This window comes from Hesperophylax consimilis, chromosome 15, assembly GCF_061612785.1.
Source record: "Hesperophylax consimilis isolate HC1 chromosome 15, BYU_Hcon_1.0, whole genome shotgun sequence".
In the NCBI taxonomy this organism is placed as follows: domain Eukaryota; kingdom Metazoa; phylum Arthropoda; class Insecta; order Trichoptera; family Limnephilidae; genus Hesperophylax; species Hesperophylax consimilis.
In genome coordinates this window covers 13,428,958-13,455,048 of record NC_142850.1, presented here as the reverse complement: position 1 = coordinate 13,455,048, position 26,091 = coordinate 13,428,958, and the positions used below count along the sequence as shown (strand labels likewise).

Here is a 26,091-nt window from a genome sequence, read left to right as displayed (position 1 = left end):
GCTATAAAGTGGGTAGCAAAGTTATCTTATTATAGTAAATAATTCTTTGGTCAAAATGTGTAATTCTTTTGATTAAGTTGGGGAGGTCAGGTTTCCTTCCCAGAACTATCTCTCCTTTATTTTATTAAAAATACACTCCTTACATCATACCCAACGGTGACATGATCTGATGAAAAAAATATATTTACTTACTGTCACTCCTTTCCGCCCTTTTGCTCTACGAGTTCAAGCCTCATCTCTTAATCGTTACGCTTAAATCAGCATTGATTTCGTATTGAATCTTATTTGCATTTTTTTTAATCGAGCTTATGGTTTGACCGCTTACCTCAAGAATCTAATTTATAATATACTAAGGCCATTCGTACACGGAAATACTTACAAGCGACTCGAGTTTTGTGCGCGTAGCATACGCATCGGTCGGGAGTATCCGCCATACTATTTCACACGCAACAACGGGTTTAACGCAAGTTTATTTATTCAACGCCCAGAGGGCTTTTTCATGTAGGTAGTACCACTTTAAGATGATATGCTACTACATTGCTTGTAGCACGCTACGCTTGTTGCATACGCATCTACTACTTACTATCATACTACTCGTTTATTCGATAGAACAAGCATAATTTGAGTGTTAAATTAGTGGTAAAATATCAGATTAGATTTATATAACGATATAAATCTACATATTTTACCACGATATATCGGATATTGTTAAAAAGGTTTGGCCGAGAAGGAGTGGATTTAAATTGGAAAAAAAGTGACGTTGACCATATTCTCATGTAGTTTCTTGGCGGCGACGAATGCCTTATAATTATTATTTATTTCCATGCCCGGGTGAACCCGAAATCTTGTATTTGTATGTTTATAATAAGGATACATAAGAACAATACTGTCTTTATCGCTAGTCACTTGGCATCCTCTTAACTTCACGGCTGTACGTGAAAAATGATCAAGTTCAGTATAATTCTTGTAAAGCTTTAAAGAGTAGTAAATCAGCTGTTTACAGATTTGCTAGTGATTGCATCACAGTCGCGTAACTGGCAAGTAACTGTGTGTACGAAGGGCCTAAGTCTAATTTCATAATTTCTCTCCCGGTTACATGCGTCACTCCCGTATCAATGGTTTGGTATCGGAATTCAATTTTAAACTGCTAGAGTGCTAGCTAGCTTCCATCGACAATTTTGTGATGGCAATTTAACTGTCTTCAAATGAATTTCCTACATTCACCCATATCTGTCAAGGCGCTCTGCCGCCACTTCACTAGCAAACATTCTTTCAAAGTACACAAAGTTATCCACTTTCTTCAAAAACGCTTGACATGGAAAATTTGCGCGACTGGCCAAAGAATGCCTTCATATTCTATCCGATAGGCGACAAATATATAGTACCAAATACTGTAAAGTGATTTTATTTTATTTTTTGTATCTACAAAAAAATTAAATTACTCTCACACCCCGGTGTACCGATGCACCTGCGCGTAACTCGGCGGAGAAAAGCGAAGCGATGTTGGGTTCAGTAGAACGGGTCGTTTCTTCGACACGTTTTTGTGTAAGTCGTCTCGTATAGCCATATAGCTACCGGCATTATTTCCTTCTTCATTTAATCTGGGACCCTTCAAGACCCGCATTAAGAAATCTCTTCCTACGCGCGTGCCTTAACCCGCCATACAACGCTGCCCAACTGAGTATCGACATAGTTCCCCTGTCTTTACACTGTACAACCAGGGATGCTCTTGTGAGGGGTGTCACATAAAAATAAAAACTTTACTAGAGAAAACTAAATTAAAATGTGTATGTCAGAGGGACTTGAATTAATTTTGTTCCCAGCGGGAAACTAGCAAATGGTACTCTCTACATAATGTATAATATTTATTTGTAAGCTCAAAGCTCGCAATAAAGCATTGCAAACCATGGCTAAAAACTAAAACTAATAACGAGAAGTTCAAACGCAGTAAGTAAAAATCTAAATTTCCGTAGTGATTATGCAAAAGTATAATATTGTATCTGCCTGTTGCATTGAAATAGGCCGACCCAACCTTTAAATCTTCCAATTTGAAATGCAATCTATTTTTATCAATATGAGTATGATTCAATTGGTTGGATATTTATAGAAAATATCGATTTATAACAATTGTATCGGAAAGTTTCTGGGTAATATCTATGGTTATAAAAATGGATTAAAAATAGAACAAATATTTTTCCCATTTGTACCTGTTTTTTCGTCGCAAATAACATATAAAAAGCTTTATATTGAGAAGGCTTTCTTACGCCTTTTTTATTTTATCAGATTCTCACAGATTTCGCTACTGTTTTAACTAATTAATTTTGGATTGTGCGATTATACGTGATGGTGTGATTTAGTCAAAAGCGAAATAATTGCATTGCAAGCCATGTGAATATTACTAAATACGAGTAAATACGATTACGTGGAAAAGGGGTTTTTCGTGTACTGCATACAAATAAAGTAATAAATTATAGATCTCATATAATAGACACGACATCGAGACATAAAAAATAACATCTTCCTATATATTAAATTTGTAGTTCTACGTATAAAATCCCCAATACTAATAATACTCAGTAGATTAATAAAAACCTATAAAATTAAAGTCTTTATTTGGTGGAAAACTCCATTTTGTAGAACCTTACCGAGTATTAATGTTTATTCATTAATTTATAGAGCATATATTATTTTTCTTTTAAATTTACTTAGAATAAATTAACTTCTGCTTTCTCTTTTTTCGCAGTGGATAAAATTAATCGATCGAAAAAAATTAAATAAATCTGAATAAATTCGATTGCCTGAAAAACCTTCGCTACTTTCTTATCTCCTGGACTTATTAAAAAAACAGCAAAACTGACTAGTTTTAAGAAATGTGGTCCAACACTACTATACGAGTACTAGTGTATCACGGGTAGGTGGTTATGGCGGGCAGCGACGCCGCACAGTGGCGGAACTTAGAGCGCTGGCGCGACGTAGCCCGCTGGTCGGCATGTTCCCGAAATAATAATATATTTTAACAGATGATAACTTTATTTATCACTGACATTAAAAAAGTCACTAAAAATTGCATCCGGAACCTAATAACTCTCTAATGTGTAGCAGAACAGAGGTGTACGGGGCGCTCATTTACGGTACGGTATTAAGGTGTGTTTTAAGGTGTGCGGAATCAAATTGTTTACGTACTTTTAGCATTAAGTTATTATTTTATTAAATCCCGAAGGTATTTGCTTTATTGAAATATTATTTTCACGTAAAGTCTTTATTTAAAGTAAACTATTTTTTCCAATTTTTTGTCTTTAATGGAGTGGGAATATAATTGTTTACCAGTCTTCACAACGTGTTATTTCTTTATGGAAAAAAATCTCATCTATTGACATCAATTAACTCACGCAATATCTTCTTTAAGAAATGATTGTTTTCTTTAAATATTCAACTTAAGGCTCGTTTAAGTCTAAGAAAAATCTTATTTTTCGCTAAAAAAAATTCATAAGGCAGACATATTTTTCGGTAAGATTTTAAGACTATTTTCAAAAGAGTAGAACAAATTAAAACATAATTTATATTGCTAATACACGATTTTTTAAATTTTTATATAAGTAAAAAAAAATTAAAATAGTATTTAACATAATATTATTCAATATGTACTGGTATTTTTCATTCAACAATTATTGCTTATTAGATTTTTCACTTTAAAACAACAATTTTTTTTAATGGCATTGATAATACTAAATCTCCGGCTATATGGCGTCGAGACATAATTAAACTAATGTTTAAGATACAAGCTTTTTTATGCATAGCACAAAGGACAAAATATTATTTTCAAGCAATAATTATTTGCCTGAAACACCCATACAAATTGTTTAAATCTTCTGGGAAAAAATACATGAATAATTTGGCGGGTTTGGAATAAGTCGACGTAGCGCAGCCTATTATATAGCGCATTAGTAGAGCACCTGACTGGTATTTAGAAGGCAGCGAGTTCAATTCCCTTCGGCGGCATGTATTTTTTCGGAAGATTTTTTCAATTTATATAAGTTTTTCAGGCTAAAAGTTTTTGCTTAATATTACATCAATAATTATATTAATATTTAAAAAAAAGCTACGTTTTCTTGTAACGATCCCAATAAATTGCTAGAATATTTAAATCACCGTTATGTAACACGAATGAATAAATAATATACGCGGTGGTGCGCGTCATTTGTGTTTTGATCATTAACATCAAAAGTTTAAAAATTCACCACGGAAAAAAAATCTTCTAGTTACTCTGTAGTAATGGGTCGCAAAACAAAAATATGCGGAGCGCTCTTCAACGCTGTGTAGGTGCATTTGAAGATGTGCGTAATTGAGTTGATTTATCTGGGTACTTACCTTTTTTTTTGCATGGGAAATATTCTCAAAGCTCTATTAAAATAATGTAAAAAAAAAAAATATATTTGTTGTCTAGGTTCAAAGTAAACTGTTTTTTCAAACATTTTTTAAAAGTTTTTGCCTTTAGTGGAGTACTAATAAAATTATTTACGAGACTTTACAACCATTTTATAAGGATTATTTTTTTAAATTTATTTTGTGTATGGAAAAAAAAATCTCATCTATTTTCATTTATTTACTCACACCATAATATTTTTCAGGTATGATTGTTTTCAATATCGTCGGTATATAAGTTCTAACCAGATTATTTTCAATTGATAAAAATCAACAAAAATAAAGTAGCACTCAATATTAACTCTTAAAAACAACAATGAATCACAAAATGCTTGAACACTGAGAGCCGCCAAAAATCCGCCACTGTCCGCCGTGGGATCTCGGCGCCGTGGCGGCGGACGCCTCTCTCCCACGTCGCGGCGCTCGCGACGCTCGTGCTTAATGCCCCAAGCTTTGTACCCCATTCTCCATGTCCCAAGCTCGGGGATTATATAGACCGATCAGCCACTGTGTCAACAGTGAACATGGAGCTAATGGACATAATAGGGTTTCACGGGGAGACCGGGTGATTGAGTTAACGTATGTTGGTGATTGTTTTGTTGTAGACTGAAGCCTGGAATATGTGGGGGTGATTGTTTTCTTAAAGAAAGAATTAATGTAAAACAGTTATCTTTCTGACAGTTACTTTGAAAAATATAATATTTTCTTAAAAGAAGAATGGTATAATCAATAGCCTGCCCTAACATAGTTTTATTGAGGCGGTCGATGCTTTATTTCTAAGTTTATATTCCTTAAATAAATAAAAAGATTGACTTGAAGGATATTAATTACTAATACCAGTATATCAGATATTTTGATTATCCACGTCTAACAGTGGCTGCAGGTGAAATTTTTAATTGAAGTGGGATCATCAATTACAAGTAAATAACTATAAAATATTTTCGAAAGTTCAATATTTAGTATTTTCAGGACAGCTGCGAAAAATTCTGGATAACCATCTTTCAAACAAAACAAATATGTGATATTTTGTCAAGTAAATGGTCTCCTTTAAATACTGATTCTTGGAACGTATCGATTTTTATTTATTTATTTATTTAAACGCCATAAAATGGCTTTTACAATAGAATGATACATCGGATTATAAGCATACAGTGGTACACAGGAGAATATTAGAAATAAATTACAGAACAAGTAATTTGTACACAAAAATATTATTGCAAGTGGTACAGTTGTTAATAGAAGTGCAGTGAGACAATACATAATTAAAATAAATATCTACTAGTTTAATAATGGTTGAATTAATACTAGGTTTGTATAAGATCTGACATAAATCGAGGTATGAGATGGTTATGATAATACATAGTATTTAATATAAGATAAATTCTATTAAGGTATAGAATATTATAATGGCAGAGAATATTTTATTTGAACAGAATATTAATATGTATAAAAAATAGTGACTTAACATGTATAATCTAGCAAAATATTATAATGGAGTAATTAGTGTGAGTTTATTGTTACCTTCAAAACTAATTCTACTTGGTTATGATGTACAGCTGATAAAAATTTGATTAAAAGCTGAAACGGGCCAAGTATCGGCATTTAACGGGAATTGTTCATACGTCGGAAATTCAAAATGGCTCCGATCGTCAATGAAGATTAAATCAATTTCAGATTCTCGGATTGGATACGAGCGTGAATTTCATTTTCTTTCATAACGTCTACGTCTCAAAGAGCTCTGCTAGTCAGAACCAGCGGGCACAAAAAATATTAAGCATGGGAAGGGGAACGAGATGATATCATACAAGTTGTGTAAAGTTGACCTTATCCAACCTTCGGTCCCATATTATCGGAAATCGTATTAATCAGCGCCTGGGAAGCACAGGAACTTCCTTCCACTAAATATTTTGTGTCATTTTTGTACTCTCGTTTAGAGGGGTATTTAAAAACTCACAAAAATCGATGTTTATAAAAAAGCTTTCCGTCTGATTCGTTTTTTTTACGCTATAACTAAATATTACACAATAATTAGTTTATTGGTTATAGATGGCAAAGGACTTATATTCGTGTAAAATGATTTTATTTTACAAAATTGTTACGCAAAAGTTGGAAAGGAAGCAAGAAAAAATAAATATTAGGTAAATATAATAAGTGGATATTATGTTAAGAAGAAGTATAATAACAAGAATAAGAAGAAAAAACTTTGAAACAATGATAATTGAATTTGACCATTTCTGAAACACAAATGAATCAAGTAATAATCACATAAGCCACTGTGGGTTAACTATACAGGGTGTTGAGAAGTATTTAATCGCCCTGTACAAATTATTTTTAGACTAACAATTTTTTTAATAACTTTATATAACCTCAAATTGAAATATTTAATCATTGAAGACAATATTAGCGTTTCAAATTTAAAGTATGCGTTAATAAAACGAAGATAATGTTGGTAGTTCTTACTCGAAGTATGTTACAGTTACATATGACCGAAGGATATAGGGTCGGATTAGCTCAGTGGTAGAGCAGTGTCCCGGCAGGACTAACTTTCTGGGTTCAATTCGTAGATGCGACCGTATCTTTTCCTGATTTTTCTGTTTCAAATTTCGACTCAATTTTGTGTTTCAAATTTTCAACTGACAGTATGTCTTAAACGCACTTATAAATAATGTACTGTTTCTAGAAAAACCCCCTGTATGATAGATTTGGTAAAGACAATGTGAGACATGATTTACAGTTCAAAAATCTTGCTGATAACTAGAACAAGGCGATACGTCAAAACATGGCCTACGAAACCTTGAAAATATCATAATAAAAACACATTTACATTCAACAAGTTGGTAAATGTATTGCTTGTAAAAGCCTGACACCAAATATTTTCGGAATGAAAATGATGAACACGACTTTAATATAATTATCTTAATAGGGTGTTTTCACTGATTTATAATATTGAAATAAATTACGATAATAATAGCATTTATTTTTGTGATAACGACGTAGAATAAAGAACAACACAAAAATGCAATGTGAGTATGTTTCATGATTCAAAAAACTGACCATTCTTTACTTCAATTTCAAATACAGAACTGTATTTCATCATAATTAAGAAATTCGCAATTCGATCAAATGGGATGGCGATGCACAACGACAGTCAAGTTTAAAATTTGTATAATGTTTTGAAGTATGTAATTTTTGATATGCCGCCAAAACGATAAAGCTACGTTTATGGTGGTACGGAGGGCGCTTGTGACGTCACACTGGCCAACGTTAAAAGGGCGTAATTTAATTTTATTTAATAATAAAATTTGCGTTTTTAGATTTTTTCAACAATCAATACTTTTTGCGGTTCGTTTGTTCTAACTAAAAATTACACTGTTTTCCCGCATGGGTAGGCAGTTAGTGTGGACTGCGTGACGACTTGGTCTTGGCCGACCCTTTTTTTTATTTTTTGTGACACCTCACATAAACTCCTCTGTCTATAAAATATAAAGATAAAAGACTATATCGCCAACGGTTATATAGTTCCCGGTTTGGCAACATTGTGAGGCGGGTAAAGGTAGGGGCTGTAGGAAGGGTTTTTAGTAATAATGCGGGGCTCGAAGAGGCCCACATTATATGAACGAATTCCTTGCTTCATTCACATTCATAAAACTCACATTCCAATTACATAAAGTTTATACCGCTTATGTAAATCTACTGCTGCTAACAAGCTACTGTAAATAGACCAACTCACCCGTTAGACCCGAGAATATTTCTCTAAATACTGGATAATTCAATTAGTTAATTAAGAATGTTATGTAACATATTAATGATTTGCATCTTTGCTTCATAATTTCAAATCATTTTTTTTTAAATATGCTTGAAACAGCATATTCTGTGATAATACTTCAGAACGTTGTACAAATGGAAACACTTTTCCCAATTTTAGAAATTAAAAATACATGAATTACCGTTAAGAGGAAGCTACAAGCCAAAAATGTGTATATTCTTGGTATATCTTATATCGTAGGTAATAGGCATTAAAATCGATTGACAAACGGAGTCTAGAAACGTTCGATTTCAACCAAAAAACTGGTTTTTATTTATTTTGTAAATAATTTTATGAGAAAGCAAAAAAGTTAATCAAGTGAAACTGTCACAGATAATCTTAGCTATAATACTGTATTTTTAAAAAGTTGTTTCCTTTATGCGTTAATACATTTCTATTGATACGTTTGATAGATTTTTTAGTAGTTTGCACTTATATTTTTTATTGAGTAATTTATTTTTTATTTGTATTCTACTCAAGCGAAGCGATAGGAACACCTTCAATTTAACTTAAGCATATTTTTTGGTATTCATAATGTACACCAATTCGTTATAAAGATTAATCAAAATAGTGATTTGGCATTAAGCTTCGCCTTAAGTATTTATTAAGTGATATTTCATATTCTAAAGCTAATATATTTCTCAATACGTATACTAATATCGTATTTCATATTCTATAGCCAATCTATTTCTTAAGATGTATACTAATATCGTGTTATTTTAAGTAACATTTTTGTTGTACCATTCGGTGCACGAGCACTCGGGGAACGTGTCAATGGTATGTGATTGAGAATGTACAGACTTGTATCTTTCCTGGAAGGAAGGAGAGTGAGTTGGGTGGGTGAGCTTAGAAGGAAAACGAGTCTTAGCATGTATAACTTGGATTTTAGAAGCGTAAAGAATTCAACGAATAAATGATTATTTTTCAGAGTGAAAGTTACTCCCATCACCGCCTTAGTAAAAGACTATCAAAGATGCTTGAATTGGATTTAACCACTTCCCAACCTTCTTTTCTTCATTTCCTTCACTTCTTCACTGCCTTCATCCACACAATCGGGTATTCCATACCCCAACGAAACAGAACAAAAACTTGGCATTCTATTTTTGCGCATGCATTATGCCATTCCAATTGGCAATTAAAAACATCACCCGAAAAATACTAAGAATCAATATATATTTTTTAAATGTTGAATATTTATTATATCAGAATTGATTGGGGACGCCAGACAGATAGACAAGGCGGGTAGGGAGGGGGATGCAGACATTGTGGGGATTGGGAAGAGGGATGGGGAATTTTCTCAGATGGCGCCAGTCTGAGTCACCCGAGGGGAGTCCATTACAAGTTGCACAGAATTTAATTACCGCAAATGAGTCACACCAACAAAGTACTCTCAACAAAGGGAATTTTCAGGGCATTCTGTGGGGAGTGCTGGGGATTAATGGCTCTTAACTTAATCAACTTATTATCAAGGGAATTCCAATTCGAATTCGAATTCCAGTTTAAAAAATATCTTGCTGTCCGTAAAGGGCAGTTACGGTAGTTTAGATACGAAAGGGTTTGGAAGGCAACCATAAAGTCCGACCGGGGAGTCTAGCACAGTGGATCGATAGGAGTAACTACCGATGATTTGATATCGATTTACCGAGCACGGTCGCGCTGTTGATAGCCAATCCGATATTGATTATACAATAAATAAGAACTCTATGTACGCTGGCAACAACGGAGGCATTGCATATTATTTGACATTCTGAAACGTCAAACGGCAAACATCTGCCAAAAATATTTATAAGTATTATCTATGTTGAATTGAAATCCTAACCTAAATATGCATTGGCAGTCCGCGATTACTTTTTGTCTTAATAAGGTCCTTTTCCACAACATTCGTTTCTCCAAGCCCAAACCAATGTCGTTAGCCAAAACGGATTAAACTCACCGCGTATACGACTTCTTTCTATTCTAAGAGTTTCGTTAGTTCAACAGTGTTCGTTAATAAGGCAATTATTTTGCAAAATGATCGACATTATTCAAAAAGATGTCTATATGGACAGTTAACCAAAACTTGTCTGATGCTGTAGAGGCCGCTCTAAAATTTATCTATCGGCCGTGAGAACACTTCTTATGAATTGTTTGACCTTGCTTGCAAATATCGCTAACTGACCATAGATTTTGTCAATTTCGTATTGATGTAGGGTTTTATTGCGCTACAGTGCGAGATATCCTGGTTCTAGTAACATTGAGTTTGCTTTACACACACTTTTCAGATGAGACAGATGCACGATGAACAGGTTATCGGTTAAGCAAAGTGAACCGATAATAATAATTCCCGAGAAGTGAGACACGTGTTTTAGAACAAATAAACGTATCAATTATATATAAATGAAATACTCTGTTTACACCATCTATTGAAGAAACGTATGAATTTATTTAATTTAAACGCCTAAAGGGCTTTTACATAGAATACAGTAAATCTTTTTTGAAAAATTATATGCAATGTAAAATATAAAAATATATAATTGTCAATCAACAATAATATCAATTTAAACATAAATTTGTTGTTAACAATAATTTATACTGGGTAGAAATAGTTCGCGCATACGGCGTTTGAAGTCATTTAAATATTTATACTAGGTAGAAATAGTTCGCACATACCACGTTTAAAGTCATTTATATTTATACTAGGTAGGAATAGTTCGCACATACCACGTTTAAAGTCATTTAAATATTTACACTAGGTAGAAATAGTTCACACATACCACGTTTAAAGTCATTTATATTTATACTAGGTAGGAATAGTTCGCACATACCACGTTTGAAGTCATTTAAATATTTACACTAGGTAGAAATAGTTCACACATACCACGTTTAAAGTAATTTAAATATTTTTATTGGTGACCAGATAAATCATCAAAATGATAATTCATCACATCTTTAAAAAGTTATATAAAGTCATGGAAAGTGATGAAACAAAAACTTTATTAACTGGGTTAAGTAGGTTATGTTAGGTTTAAATTTTTTTTTCATCGTTTCTAATGACTTTATATCACTTTTTAAAGGTGTGTTGAATTGTCACTAAAATATTTATACTAGGTAGAAATAGTTAAATGACTTTGAATTGGGGTACGCACACTATAGTTGGAATGATATGCATATATATATACATCTTATACATTTGGCTGTTCCTACAGGTAGATGTGTTAAATCCAGGAGAATTTGTAGATTTACCATTTTAATAAAAAGGTTAGGTCGTTTATTTTTCGTCTGTTCTCTAAAGTTGGAATATTTAAAACTAGCAGTTAAAAACCCGCTCCGCGGGTTTTTTTCTGCTAGGCCCTGCGGGCGGCTCTTGGTTGGGCTTCGCCCATTTTAAGTGATATTAACAACAGTTACATTTAATAGATATATATTAGAACATTCACAGAGAGAGGGTGAGTAGGTATATATATTGTTAAAACACGGAACAGGAAGGAGTTAATTAATAATAACATGCTAAATTTACGCATAATAAGAATGACAGTTGTTTGAATAAATGAAATTTTACGTATTTGTGATGGATTATTTCAAATGAAACACTATTATTGACTACATGTCTACAACTGATATTAACTGTTATCGTACCTAATATAATTAGCTCATAGGAGACTTGCAGTGCTTGAATATGTGTTACAACCGTCAATGTCTATAAGTTGAATCAATATCGTTTAGTTTGTCACAATTAAAGATAGTTTTAACAAAGTTGACTTAAATAATAGATTATTACATATTGATTAATTGTACCCGTGTTTATGAATAAAAGCAAGGTAATTGTGCGATGACATTAGCAGTCGGTTTAATTAAAATGTGTTAATTTTACTCGAACTGGTGGTAATTCTTTACCTACAACTGTTACTGTATCTAATAAAGTTTAAAGCTAGATTATATATAGACCTTCATCAGGAGAGTAAAAATCTATATATAAAGGTAGATTATTACAATATAGCGCCCCTGAGGTGATATCTCACAAAAGCGGCGCTATGCAAATTGTCCAATAAATAAATAAATATAATGTTTACATTTTATTGTGTATACACCGAAGTCAAAAATTAAATATAGATTGCAATTGGGAAAGAAGAAGTGGAAGGAGGGGGGAGGGGTAAGAGTAGGCTGGGTTTATAATAATTAGGAATTACAATATCGTTAGACGGGAAAGACCAGTTGAGTGGGAAAATATTTAAAAGAGAGTTTATAAAAAAATTCTTGTTAATTATATCTGCTTTTATATTAATATGTTTCCTCATTTCTAAAATTTCAAAATTATTTATAGTGAAGTATTTTAAGACCTGAAAAAAACAAATAGCATATAACCATAAAACAATATATTCATAAGACAAATAGCATTTAATAACGGTTATTCTAATAAATTGATAGTTGAAATACTAAATAAAAAAATTAAACACATTCTCTTCAAACGGTCTTTCTAAAGATAGAAATAAACAATGGCGTAGAATTCTGTTTGTGGATAACGATACTTCTAAAATTATATATATAAACAATCCTGGTACCATTCAACTGGCGTTTTACACTAATAACAATGACGAAATATATTCTTAATAATAAAGATAGCAAAATTCAAACAAAAAAATCAGGAGTTTAAAAACTCAATTGAGATGATTTTAATTTCTTTTACAAAGGTAGAACCAATAGAAACTTTGAAGTCAGAACTAAAGAATATCGCAGGACTATAAATGGAAATAGTGAATCTGAGTTTGCAAATAATCTTTTGTATAATGATCACACTTTCGATAAAAATTCAGGTCTTAAAATACTTCACTCAGGATATAAAGCATTGTAAATAAATAATTTTGAAATTTTAGAAATTAGAAAACATGCCAATATAAAATCAGATATAATTAATAAGAAAAAAATACATAAATAATAATGATAAATGCCATTACAAAGTGATAAGCTTCCAGAAGAAATCTTCTTATAAAACGCTTGTTAATGGTAAGTAGTCAAGTATTGTGAGCTGCATATTTAAATATTCGCGCCAGGCATTTGGTTCGTTTTTAAACCGCCAGAGGTGCGCTCTGTCGGCCATCTTGAAGAAACGCGTGAATTTTTATAAACGTCAAACATAATCACGTAACTGTGGAGAATTTTCATTGTAATGTAATTAATCCAATGGATTATGAACTTTCTAAAACATATTTTCTTCGATATTATCCAAAAATTATATGAGCAGAAACGATGCTTTTGAAGAAATCTCGTATTATTATGAGGCGATCCTATTTTAGTATGGAATCGTGTCTTAATATTCAAGTTACCCGAAACACACAATTTTAATTTGACCAATCAGAGGGCCTACATCGTCCAGACGCTGGGACAATAATACTATCAGATATATCCTCTAAAGGGATGTTAAGGGCAATTTCAATGCAAATATTCAAACTCTGTCAAAGTCCTTTTCAAGTTCTGTTATTATCTAAGTAAAGGTTAAACAACCTACCCATAGTGAAGTAATAACAGAACATGAATAGAACCTTCACAGATGTTAAATTTTAACTTTTGAATTTGATGAATCGTTCATATTCTCTAACACAACTTGTCCTTAGTTTAAAATTTACGCAGCGAAGAAATTTTCTTTGAATTCTATATTCTAATTATTGAAAAGCACGTCAACCATTTTTTTCAAAAACCTTATAAATTATTTTTCGGTTATGTTCGAAGAGTTTTTTAAAAATTTATTACAGGTTTTGATTAATATCACTAAAACGAAATAAGAGAACGGCAACAAATACACGTTATTAATATTTACATTTCAACTAGGTAATTAAAAAAGGTTTTGACAAAAAAATCCTTTGTGACAGAAATAACATAATTTTTTTTATTATTATGGTTTCTGTAAAACTGCAAATTGCTTTGTAATGAAAATGTCAGCTTTTCCATGTCCAATTAAATCTAAAATAATTTTGTTTTCCGAACCGCGCTGTATTTTATTGTATGACATCACAAAGCTTTTGTGTATTAATCTGGTTTAGCAGTGAATACATATTTTAGTGAGTTTCAATACTTACACAAATATTGTAATAAAAAAAAATAATACAGAACAACAACAAAAAAATCTCGATAAACAACTTTTTAGTCGTATGTCAATGGTGATTTTTACATCCCTTTAATTACATTGTATATTGTTGCAGGTCTCACTAACCTAAAAGGCCATGAATAGAGCATTATTGCAACTTTATATGAATGACATTGAATCAAAATTAACGATTGGGGGAAATTGTCCAGCAGCCATCTTGTATGACAAACTTTTGAAATGATTTGTATGTATAGTGGTAAAAAATGATTTATTTTAATTTTTAGTTCTTGGAACAACTTTATTGAGTAATACCTCAAATTTTAATATTTAATTATTGAAGACAATATTAGCTATTTCTAAACGAAAACCTGAAAGGATACGGTCATATCTGATATGTGACTGTATCCTTTTCTGATTTTTCTGTTTCAGGTTTTCGTTTAGAAATCGCTAATATTGCCTTCATCAATAATATTTTAATTTTATTTATATATATCGTCAATGCATATACTGGCTTACGATTTTATTGTATCCGATGACACAGGAAATGGGACATGCCATTTTGTTTTCTCTATTAAACTAAAATATAGTCGCTATCCGCGTCTTCTGTATGTGCGCAACGGGTTTCTGTAGGGCTTAGAGAATTTCTTTCGGAAGATTATATTTATAATACGTGCATATTATATTTATAAAAAATAGAGGAAAGTCGAGCAACACCAAAAACTAGTTATAAAATGAAGTAGGTTTTGGCATTTTTCATATATCTTTCCCTCCCTCGCGGCTTCAAATTGGTCTCGAATAGCTCTAACCAGGGTCCTTGAGCTTCATGGCAGGTGTGTATGTTTCTACCTATTTGTTTCACAAACATGATAATTATATACACCCCACTAATAAAAGTATTTTAAATTTTACACAACTGATACACAACTATATTTATCTTTGATTAATGAATGGTTGTTTATCAAATAAACGCCCTATACGTTCGATCATATTGAAATGTTATGTTAGAAAGAGAAAAAAATAAATTATAAAAACAAGATAATACAAATAATATTTAAAACCTTACATTTTGTATTCTCCATATAATTTTCGAGCATAGCATTCACAGTACATTCAAATAATATTTTTTCAGGTTTCATCATATTTATTCTATGTTAAATACAGGCCTTTTTAACAGGGCAGTCATTAAAAATACATGGAAACGTGAATGTTTTATTTCAGGCGGCCTAAAGCAACAGGGAAAAGTATTACTTATAGAATGAAAAAAAACTTATTTACTTTCAAAAAGGAAAACATAAATTATTAATGCACACGATAGTTCTCCATGTATGTGTATGTTTATACGAGTAGTCACGTTACTGAAATTGTAACGTTCAAACTAATATGTCAGTTATTACTATTTTTCTGAATGAAGGCCTGATATTTTATCCAGGTGAGTAAAAATTATAACTTTTGTCCGGTGTATTTATATTTATTTATTTACACTACACGCCCATACCGGCTTTTATAGACATGTGATGTTAAATAATAATTTAGTGGGACAGAATTCATGAAGTAAAATTTGCTATTAAGGCGATGCACTACGTAGTAATGCAAAATCATGTGTTTTTGGTTTGAAAATTTGGTCGCCTAGAAATGTTTCAGATGCTTTAATTAAATACTGCGAGTAGAATACATCTTGGCCTTTGAAATAATAGAGTATTTTTTAGATAAGTCTTTTTATAAGCCCAGAAAAAATTAATGTATAAGGCCTATGAAAACTGCTTTAAAGTTCAAAATCTCCTACTTACGAACCCATTTTCGGTTATGATTTTATTGTATAATGTGGAAAATTAAGTTATTTATAAAATGATCGAAAAAAAAAATTATGCCTGAACATTCACAAAATAAAATAAAAATCATGGCCAAAAACCATGTTTTTTTCGTACATAAAACAAAACAGGCGGATGGTGTTAAACGGGAATTGAAACCTTATTGCCATCTACGTAAGGTGTGTTATTGATAGCGGCTCGATTTAAAATATTACACGACGTAGTGCATCGCCTTAAAATTATACAGAACCCATGCAGAAGAATAGTATTATGCTAATCTTAATTATTAGTATTATTCAGGTATGTTATTATAGAGTTCTTGTAATTATATATCTTGCAGTACATAATTATATACCCTCTATTAACAAACGTATTTAAAATCGTTGGTGTATAGGTGTGGATGCAACCTGCTATATATTTCACAATCAACTCGGTATGTGGTTTTATGTACTAAGAGGAATCTATGAAGATAATTATTGCAAGGGGATATTTAGAAAAAGGTCAGGTAATTGCAATAAGATCTTCGTCAATGAATTTATTGTTTATATTTAAGTGTGTGCAGAACGAAAATGAGGCCATACTGAGCTCTCTGCTTACATAGGGTCTACGTATAATTTTGATTTTAGTTTTCCTATCATTGAAACAATCTTTATGGATGTCGTTAAAAGTTAAACTAAAAGCTTTTCTTGCTAAAGGTAAAAGATTTGAGGCTCTGTTATAAGCTAAGATTAGACGGTTTTAAATGGAGATATGTAAATATCAACGATAAAGAGAGTGTGCGTAAGCGACTGCTGTGAAAATATTATTTGTATTTAGTAAAACATGAATTATTAAAAATAGAGCAACATCTTAGTTAAGTAGCATTTGCAGAAAAACTGTGTTTTTTTACCTCTAAAATGTTAAATAACAGAATCAGGCGTGTTTTTACAATTTTCGAAGGATTTTTTTTTATTTTTTATTTAATATATTAATGGGTACAGTGATGTAATATAAGTACATATGAGTACAAAATATATTTATAATCGCAATCTCACCAAAGAAGAAACTGGTTTTGTAAGCGAGTTACACTAATTATAAGGAAAATAGAATAACATTATGCCATAGGTAAGTATCGTATATATATATATATATATATAATAGGAACAATTGAAACTTATGGATTATCTGTATGTGTAGTTTTAAATATATGGAATTCTGTTACATAATAATTATTGGGCAATTAAGAGAGTAATTACGAACATCTAAATACAGTGGAGATGAATATAGACTGATAACTAATAATACATATATAGCATATATTGCGATTTTTTTTCTGTTGAGGGAATTTCATTGTTCTTTTTCAACTTTTGTATCTGAAAGAGATTATCTAAAAAAAACACATTTTTTTTAACTTACATGATTAAAAAAAAAATTGTTACATGACGGTAGAAAATGCAGGTTTTGAAGCATTAATGAAGGGAGATTCACGCGAAACATGGCATACAGAAATTTATTAAATTGTACACCTCAAACTGCAATAAAACGGTGACCGGACAAATCATCACAATGATAATTCATCAAATCTTTAAAAAGTTATATAAAGTCATGGAAAGTGATGAAAAAAAACTTTATTAACTGGGTTATGTAGGTTAGGTTAGATTAGGTTAGGTTAGGCTAAAAAAAATTGTTCATCGTTTCTAATGACTTTATATCACTTTTTAAAAGTGTGTTGAATTTTCACTGTGTTGAGTTATCATGGAACTAATAAAACACACCGCTTATTATTGAGAGCTCTCTAGATATTTTAGAGGGTAAAATATTTTTTTAGAAATTGTTCATTTTTTTTCTTTTTTCTTGATACTTAATTTATTTATTTATTTATTTCATTTTATTAACGCCTAGAAGGCTTTTACATATACATGTTATGGGTTTTGTTGTTCAGTAGCATTATAAAATATTTTAATTACATAGCATAATAAATTGAGTATGAACTTACATAACAATGTGTAGGGTTATTGTTATGGTGTTATTATTTTATAAACATAAGCAAGCAAAGTTTATTGTACAAAGTACGTCGGTTGAATATTTTACAGAACATAGGTTAAACTAATACATAAACTTGAGAAAAATATAACAGATATAGGTAGGTAGTTAAGTAGATACAATTCAAGTATATAGTTACGGTGTTATTGGAATTTGGACAATGAGTTCGATAAGTTTATATAAATATAGTGTAGTTACAAGAGTACAATAATGTAAGTAGGTAATACACACAAGACAAGTAAGTTTGTTATTATTATTATAAAGATAAACACTACAGTTTGTTGTAAACCATCTTTGTAATCATCAATCTTTATTTTGCCCGATTGGGAATTTTACAAAACAAAGCTTAGTTAATGAAACAATAAAATATGCGTTTGAAAAAAAAAATTATGAATCTGTTACAAACATTCTAGTATACTGTATTTTAGTTTGTATACTGATTGGTGATGATAAACATCAATTGAGCTATACTTATTACCGAGTATGTGAAGTCTTTGAATAGGTGAGTTTTGAAAATAATTGTTAGCAGATATGGGAACATTATATAGAGCGGTCTGTCGAGTGTCGCGCGTAGGTACACGGAGCGATATAAGACTCGTCAAATCAATGGCGTCCAGTCTGCCATTCGAAATTTTGAAAAGAGATACTAAGTCGCACACTGTGCGTCTCAATGATAAATCGGTTAAATTTAGTAAGTTCATGAGGAAAGTGTAATTAAGATATTCGTTTGGAATTCCTAATTTATAATTAATAAATCGCAGAAATTTATGTTGCACTCTTTCAATTTTTAATTGGTGAATCTTATAAAATGGAGACCAGATTGTTGAGTTATACTCTAGATTACTTCTAACTAAACCAGTGAATAGCAGTTTGAAGGAATTTATTAATTTAAAATCTTTCGCTGTCCTTAATATAAAACCCAAACATTTCATGGCCTTGTTGGTTATTTCGTTTATATGAGGAACAAATGTTAGTTGCCTGTCAAAAATAATACCAAGATCCTTAATATTCTCAACTCTTTTTAGGAAAATGTTGTTGATGCTATATTGATGCGTAATGGGATTTTTGATTCGGGCAAAAGTTATCGTTTGACATTTATCAATATTGAGAAATAGTTCATTGTGGGTGCACCACTCTTGTAGCCTCACAAGATTAAATCGTAGTACGTAACAGTCATGAATATTTGTAATGGTTTTATAAATTTTGAGATCATCTGCAAATAAGAGAATCATGACTCCATCAAAAACCGTAGTTATATCATTGATAAACAATAAAAATAGTACTGGTCCTAAATGAGACCCCTGTGGGACGCCGGTAAAGACTTCGAACTGGTGTGAATAGTGTGAGTTGAGTTTAACACATATTTTTCTTTTATGCAGATAACTCTCAAACCATCTCAAAATATTCCCTGTTATTCCAAGGGCACTAAGTTTATGTATGAGAATTTTATGTGAGACTTTGTCGAATGCCTTACTAAAGTCAGTATACACTACGTCTGTTTGAAGACGCTTTTGCATTGTATTAAATAGGTATTCCTGATAGATCATCAAGTTTGTAAAAGTAGATCTTTTTGCCATGAAACCATGTTGACGATGTGAAATAACTTTGTTAATCTCAGGCGAGAGTTTAGAAAGCAGAGCAGATTCAAATAGTTTAGGGATTGACGATTGGATACATATAGGTCTATAGTTAGAGATATCTGATCTATTTCCCTTCTTAAAGATTGGAAATAGAAAACTGGTTTTCCATTTTTGTGGAAAGGTACCAATTTTTAGAGACAAGTTAAAAAGTTTAGTTAGAGGTAATGTTAAAACTGATAAGCATTTTGATAAGAAAATTGGAGGAATGTTATCGGGACCAGCCGATTTATTAATATCAAGGGATTTTAATTTAGTTCTAATATCGCTTTCTTTGAATATACATTGGCTAAAATCGATCTTGTTGTCATTGTTAGCTGTAGTTGTATCGAATAATGGAGAGTTGTTTGCAGTATCATAGACTTTGCTGAAAAATTCAGCAAACAGATTGACGACTTCTTGGGGGGTATCGGCCATTTTATTATCTAAATACATGTTTGACGGAATACTAGAGTCATTATTATTGAGCATGTTCGCAAATTTATAAATGTTCTGAGGATTAGCTGCTGCCAACTCTTCGCAGTTTTCGATACACCTTTTGTAACATAACTTGGACATATTTTTAGTTGTCTTTCTTAGTTCACAAAATTTTACATAATCTTTAGGATCACGTGACGATTTATAAACTTTATGAGCAATTTTTTTGTCTCTAATTATTTTAATAAGGTCGTTGCTAAACCATTTTGGGTAGTTGTGCACAGTGATTTTAGTGACGGGTACAAACAATTCAATTGCATTATTTAAAATTAAGTAAAATTTGTCTACCATTACATTTAGGTTTTCTTCAAAGTCAAGAAAGTTCCAGTCAGTAGACAATAGAAGATTTGTGATTTGCTTAAAATCAGCTTTGAAAAAGTTTAATTTTGTTGATGGAGATGGATTTTTTTCTATTTTTGAACAGTAGCATTCGATCGTTAAAGGAGGGTGATACTTGTCGATTGGGAGAATATCTTCAGCAGATGCGGATACTTTTACAGAAGAAGAATTGGAAAACACTAGATCGAGAAGACGAGCGTTAACATTGTAGACGTAGTTTAACTGCCGGAGACTTAAAAAATTTGACATCTCGATTATATCATGGGAACCATGATTGATGTTGTCCGTGCATGAAGTTTTATTGTTTTCTGTGTCCCACGTTACATTAGGTAGATTGTAGTCTCCTGTTAATATCAAAGTGGCATCTGGAAATTTTCTTCGTATTGTTTCAGCTTCGAGGTAGTGGTCTTTGTATAATTGAGCATCAGAAGAAGGGGGTATATATAAGCAGCCAACAATAATTTTTTCCTTATTGGTAGACACCATGATGAATAGTTGTTCCAGATGAGTGTAGATGCATTTGAGTTTTCTTGAGTTGAATTTCTTATTTACGGATATTAACACACCACCTCCTCTAGTTTTATTGCTATTGCTTCTATCTTGTCTGTACACTGTGTGTTCAAAGAAACCCAATTCCGTAGTATCAATGTTTTTGTTCAGCCATGTCTCAGTGAAAGCGTAAGAATCGTAAATCCAGAGTAGGTAAGGTTGATTTCAGGTCCTGTAATTTTGTTCTTAGTCCACGTACGTTTTGATAAAATATTTTTATTTTAGAATTTAGTTTTTTGGGTTCGATTTGACTATCGACGGATTATTATTTATGTATTTTATCGTGATATCCGTTTCACCAGAAGATTTTCTATTTTCCAATTCTTTTCTTAGGTCACTCAATTGTTTCCGCTGCATAAATGACTGATCTTGGTAAATACGTATATTATTTTTTAATGCGTGTTTCTTGCTTAATAGTACTTTCGGCCATTTAGCTTCCGGAAACTCGATTTTAATTCCTCTTGGTTTATCGGCACGCCTTTGACCCAATCTGTAGATTTTCAAGTCAAGATTTAATGTTGACATATCTAAATCTGAAATTATTTTTTTCACTGACACTATGTCGCTATTTATTGATTCAGTCTGAGATAACGATGTATTCTCCGGAATATTATGAATAATCAAATTTTTATCTCTGTAACTTTGTTCTTTGATTTCGGCGAGGATATCACAGACACTCTGAGTTTGTGAAACTGAGGGGGTGCACACATTAGGGGTTGCAGTTTTAAGAGCTGTTAATTCACCCTCAAGATTCGCCATTTTAACAGCCATTTGGCCAATTGTTCCTAATATGTCATTGGTTCTAGGAATAATTTTAGCGATATGTTCTTTCGTGAATTTATTATTGGGATCCATAATCATGTTGGTCAGTAAGTTCACTGCGTCCTTTGCGAGACAAATATATGCCTGAGCATCCATATTAAGAATGGTTTTTGGAAAGAAAAAGTTGTAATTATTTACTTGCAGATGTGGCTAATGGGACAGCCTAGATATCTCAGCGCACTCGGAACCAATATGTTAGTAGGTACTATACTGGCCAATACACTACTCACTGCGGCTTCGGTATAGGTAGATACCCACAAAGTTAACAATAAAAATACTTAATTGTTTGACACTTGGAGTATTCAAAAATTAGTTTTGGATTATTATGAGTTGGTTAAGTGTGAATTAAATAATGCACAATGCAAGCTCTTACACTTCGCCACTTCGAGGTACCAAAATTTTACAGTGAATTTCGGTAAAACTCTTTAAATTTAAATATCTTTGTAATGACAATTTTTTGCGTCTGAACAGCAATAATATAAACTCCGATTAAGACGTTAACCACTGTTCTTCAGTAAAATAATAACTTTTGCCATAAAAAAATAACCGTTTTCGCTCTTCAGAAAAATAATCACTATTTATCCTCAGAAAATAAAGCGCCTTTTCGTTCACAGACCGTGAACACGACCCTGGAGAACAACTGCTCGTGGGTGTCGTGCGGGGAGTGGTGCCTGACGCGCACCTCCGGCTTCTGCCCGCAGATGCACGTGGCGGTGAGGCAGAACGGCTCCAATCTGCTGCTAACCGGCTGCACGAGAGCGCAGCAAGTCAACTGTCCTCCAGTAAGAAAACCACCTTTTTATATTTTGACTCTTTTTTGTTTTTTTTTTACATTAACTCGACGCAGGAGGCCCTGAGGAAAACAAATTCCCTAAGGTCCTTAGTCATCTCCAGGGATGCTGTCTAAAGGCCTTTTTTGAGAAGAGGAATGAGTGAACATCGGTCTTGCGTTTCTCTGTGTTTCCTCCCTCCATGTTGTAGGAGGGAGGAAACACAGAGGTCGGCAAATCGTTCCACAGTCGAGCTGTTGAACTCAAGAACGAGTCGTAGAAGCGACCCGTTCTCATGTGACAAATATCAACCAAGTTCCGAAGGGATCAATGCCGCTAGTTTCTCGGAGTATCTTCCATTGTAATACTGATAGAACAAGGACAGCATACTATCTGACGGCAGTGCTCTAAAGATTGTAATCCGCCTATTAGGATAGCGGAATTTATCAAACGGACCGCCCGTTTCCGCAGAGTCTAGTATTTTGGGGCTCCAGGCTAGAGGTGGCTGCCAAATTCAACAGCAGGGCACACTTGCGATTTGTACAGGATCAGCAGTTGTGCACTATTAGTTGTGACTCAAGATAATATAGCACTTATTCACAGCCAATTTTCAACATTGGAATGGAAACATTTGAAACTACACATGTTCAAAGTTCGTAATTGTGGGCAATGATAATCGTAAATAAATCACTAACTAGATCGATATCTTCGGGCTTTTTGTATGAAATAAATCGGTCCTAAAAACCATAGATATGCCAATATATAGACAGTACAATTCTCATTCGGAGCCTACTTATTATACTATACACCAATGAAAAACTCTGAAAGTTTATTCTATAGACTTTCAGCGTTTTTCATTGGTGGATGTAGTTAGGCGATCATATGACGTCACAATATTTCGGTTCCCACTTTCGATCGGAGTTATCCCTGGTACCTATAGTCCAAACAGAAACTAAAACTTTTTTTAAGTGTGTTGTGTGCATAGCGTCAAAGAATTTTTACACAGGTATCTACGTTGGTCAATTTTATTATAACTTATTCGCAAAATGCGTGAATGTATGGGTATATTTATATAATGAACTCTTTGACAATTAAACTAAAAAACTTAACTCGCTTTAGGAGCGTGAACAATCCCATATAAAACCGTTAGTTATTATAATTTAACTCTTCTTTCTTCTCGCTGATCACCGTTTGAAACAAATATGGAGATATTGTATTCTATAAATACAAGACTTTAAAAAAAGTTCATAAATATTAATAGATCTACATAACCTAGAATATAAGGGGTAAAGGGGGTGACAGATTACGCTATAGGTTCAAAGCGTGACTCAATAATTTTTTGTTTTTGTTTTAAAAAAACCTTCTGTCGGCACTGTAATATGCAGTAAATCATGTAAAAGCCTATCAGGGCGTTTAAATTAATAAAAAAATATTGCTCGCCATACAATCCCAGACAGATCTGTCACACCTAAAAAGATGATGTTATAAGTGTGAGCGTGGCGACGATATGTCCTCTGATCTGCTAGCCAGGTTACATTTGAAAACTGTGCGACCCTCTCTCCTATCTACGGTAGGAGAAGGGTTCACAACAATTTACCGAGCGCCTGTCATCTGTCGAGGTGACAGATCCCATACAAAGAAATGATATTCCGCGGCAGTCATCCAATTAATCTGGAGAAGATTATAGCGTAGTGTGTCAGCCCAATATATAATACATACATGCCACGCCCAATTTATTCGCGCATAATATAGCGTAATATGTCTAAGGCTTAAACTTCATTATTTATAATACATATATTACGAGCTATATGACCAAGTTTAAAGTAATTGGATTTTGGTGCAACGTCGAGCAATTGTTTTATGTATATATCAATTGACTAAAATAATATGCTGAAAATAAATGAAAACATTAATGTCTTTGAAAACAAAGGAACTTCCGAACAAAGATTCGAATTAATATTCTACACACTGACGTTGGTCCAAAATTCTGTTTGCTATCTTATACATGGAAATTATTTTGAATTGAAAATAGCACACCCATACGTACGTGACAAATACAAACTTTATTAATATTTTTAAAATAAAATTGTGGCTCATTTTAATTAATAAATAACTTTTTACGACTATTTAAGTAATATTTTATTGTTATAGTAATACAAAAACTCCTGTCAAGCCAGGCGAAGTTTTACTTAATACAATATCGTTAAAATTGTTAACATATTAAAATTCAGCCTACTCTAAAAGTAGTCGACCGATATCGGTAAAAATTTCAAAGCTTTGTTCTTATTAGTGCCAGGAGTGTTTAGATAGTGTTTTGAATGGTAGCAGAAGTCGGGGACGCTCGAGGAATACGTTACTAAATATCTCTGCACCGGAATGAGATATGAAGTCGAATTAAAGTCAATGTTATGTAGTTTTTTAACAGTAACATTGTGGCACATAGTAGTGAATGGTGAAAGAAGTCGGAGACGTACGAGAACGACATTAGAAATAGCGAAGCATTGCGTGGTCCACTAGTTTCTTATAAATGACTTTCTGTTAAAATTGCTGTGATTTTAAAGAGGATAATTTTTTTATTTCTAATAATTTCTCCAATCCTTGAAATCCAGGCGAACGGTAGCTGACATGACATTTCTCCATAAAATAATACACAACGAAATAGACTGCTCAGAACTTCTATCTCAAATAAATTTTAACACCCCATCTAAAAGAACTCGACACACCAACCTTTTTTACACAACTAGTAATAATACAAACGCTGCAGCCAATTCCCCTATTTCTCGTATCCTTCAAACATTCAACTCAATTCAAACAAGCACAAGTACCGATATATTTTTTGATTCTCTCCCTCTATTTAAGAAAAACTTTTTTAGCACACTAAATTCGCCAACATAACACATACAACCACATACAGACACACACGCACACGTACACACACACAAACACTCACACACACCTCTCTCTTTCCCCAGCACACTAATTAACTTAACTTAAAAATGTAACTTAACCGTAAATGTATAATATACCTCCTATGTATATATGTCAGCGACATGTCATTGGTACCAATTATTATACTAACTTTTATAACTTTGTAACTATTGTCATCTATGTAATTATGTACTGTTTGTTTCTGCAAAAAACAAAAATAAAAAAAATAAAATAATGTAAAATAATTATGTTTAATTTATAATTATAACAGAATTCAAACCAAAAAATCTGTAATAAATAAGAATTAATTAACTTTTAGAACAATATATTTCCTTTTACGCCACAGTAAAACGTTTTGTATTTATTTCCCACTCAGAACCTATGTTGGTTAAAAGAACATAACATTACATTCATAAAAATGTTCTCCAAAATGCCCTGGAAAGAATCTCAGACT

At 32.3% G+C, this 26,091-nt stretch overlaps 1 protein-coding gene across 1 annotated transcript in view; it reads left to right on the top strand.

The window, feature by feature from the left end:
• The window catches only part of Teh4 (tipE homolog 4 phospholipid transfer protein), an 81,072-nt gene that overhangs the window by 12,247 nt on the left and 42,734 nt on the right, over positions 1 to 26,091 (top strand). Inside the window, exon 3 of the mRNA XM_089640577.1 lies at positions 22,554 to 22,721. Coding sequence (XP_089496703.1) covers positions 22,554 to 22,721 — 168 coding nt within the window. The remainder of the gene's footprint in view (positions 1 to 22,553; positions 22,722 to 26,091) is intronic.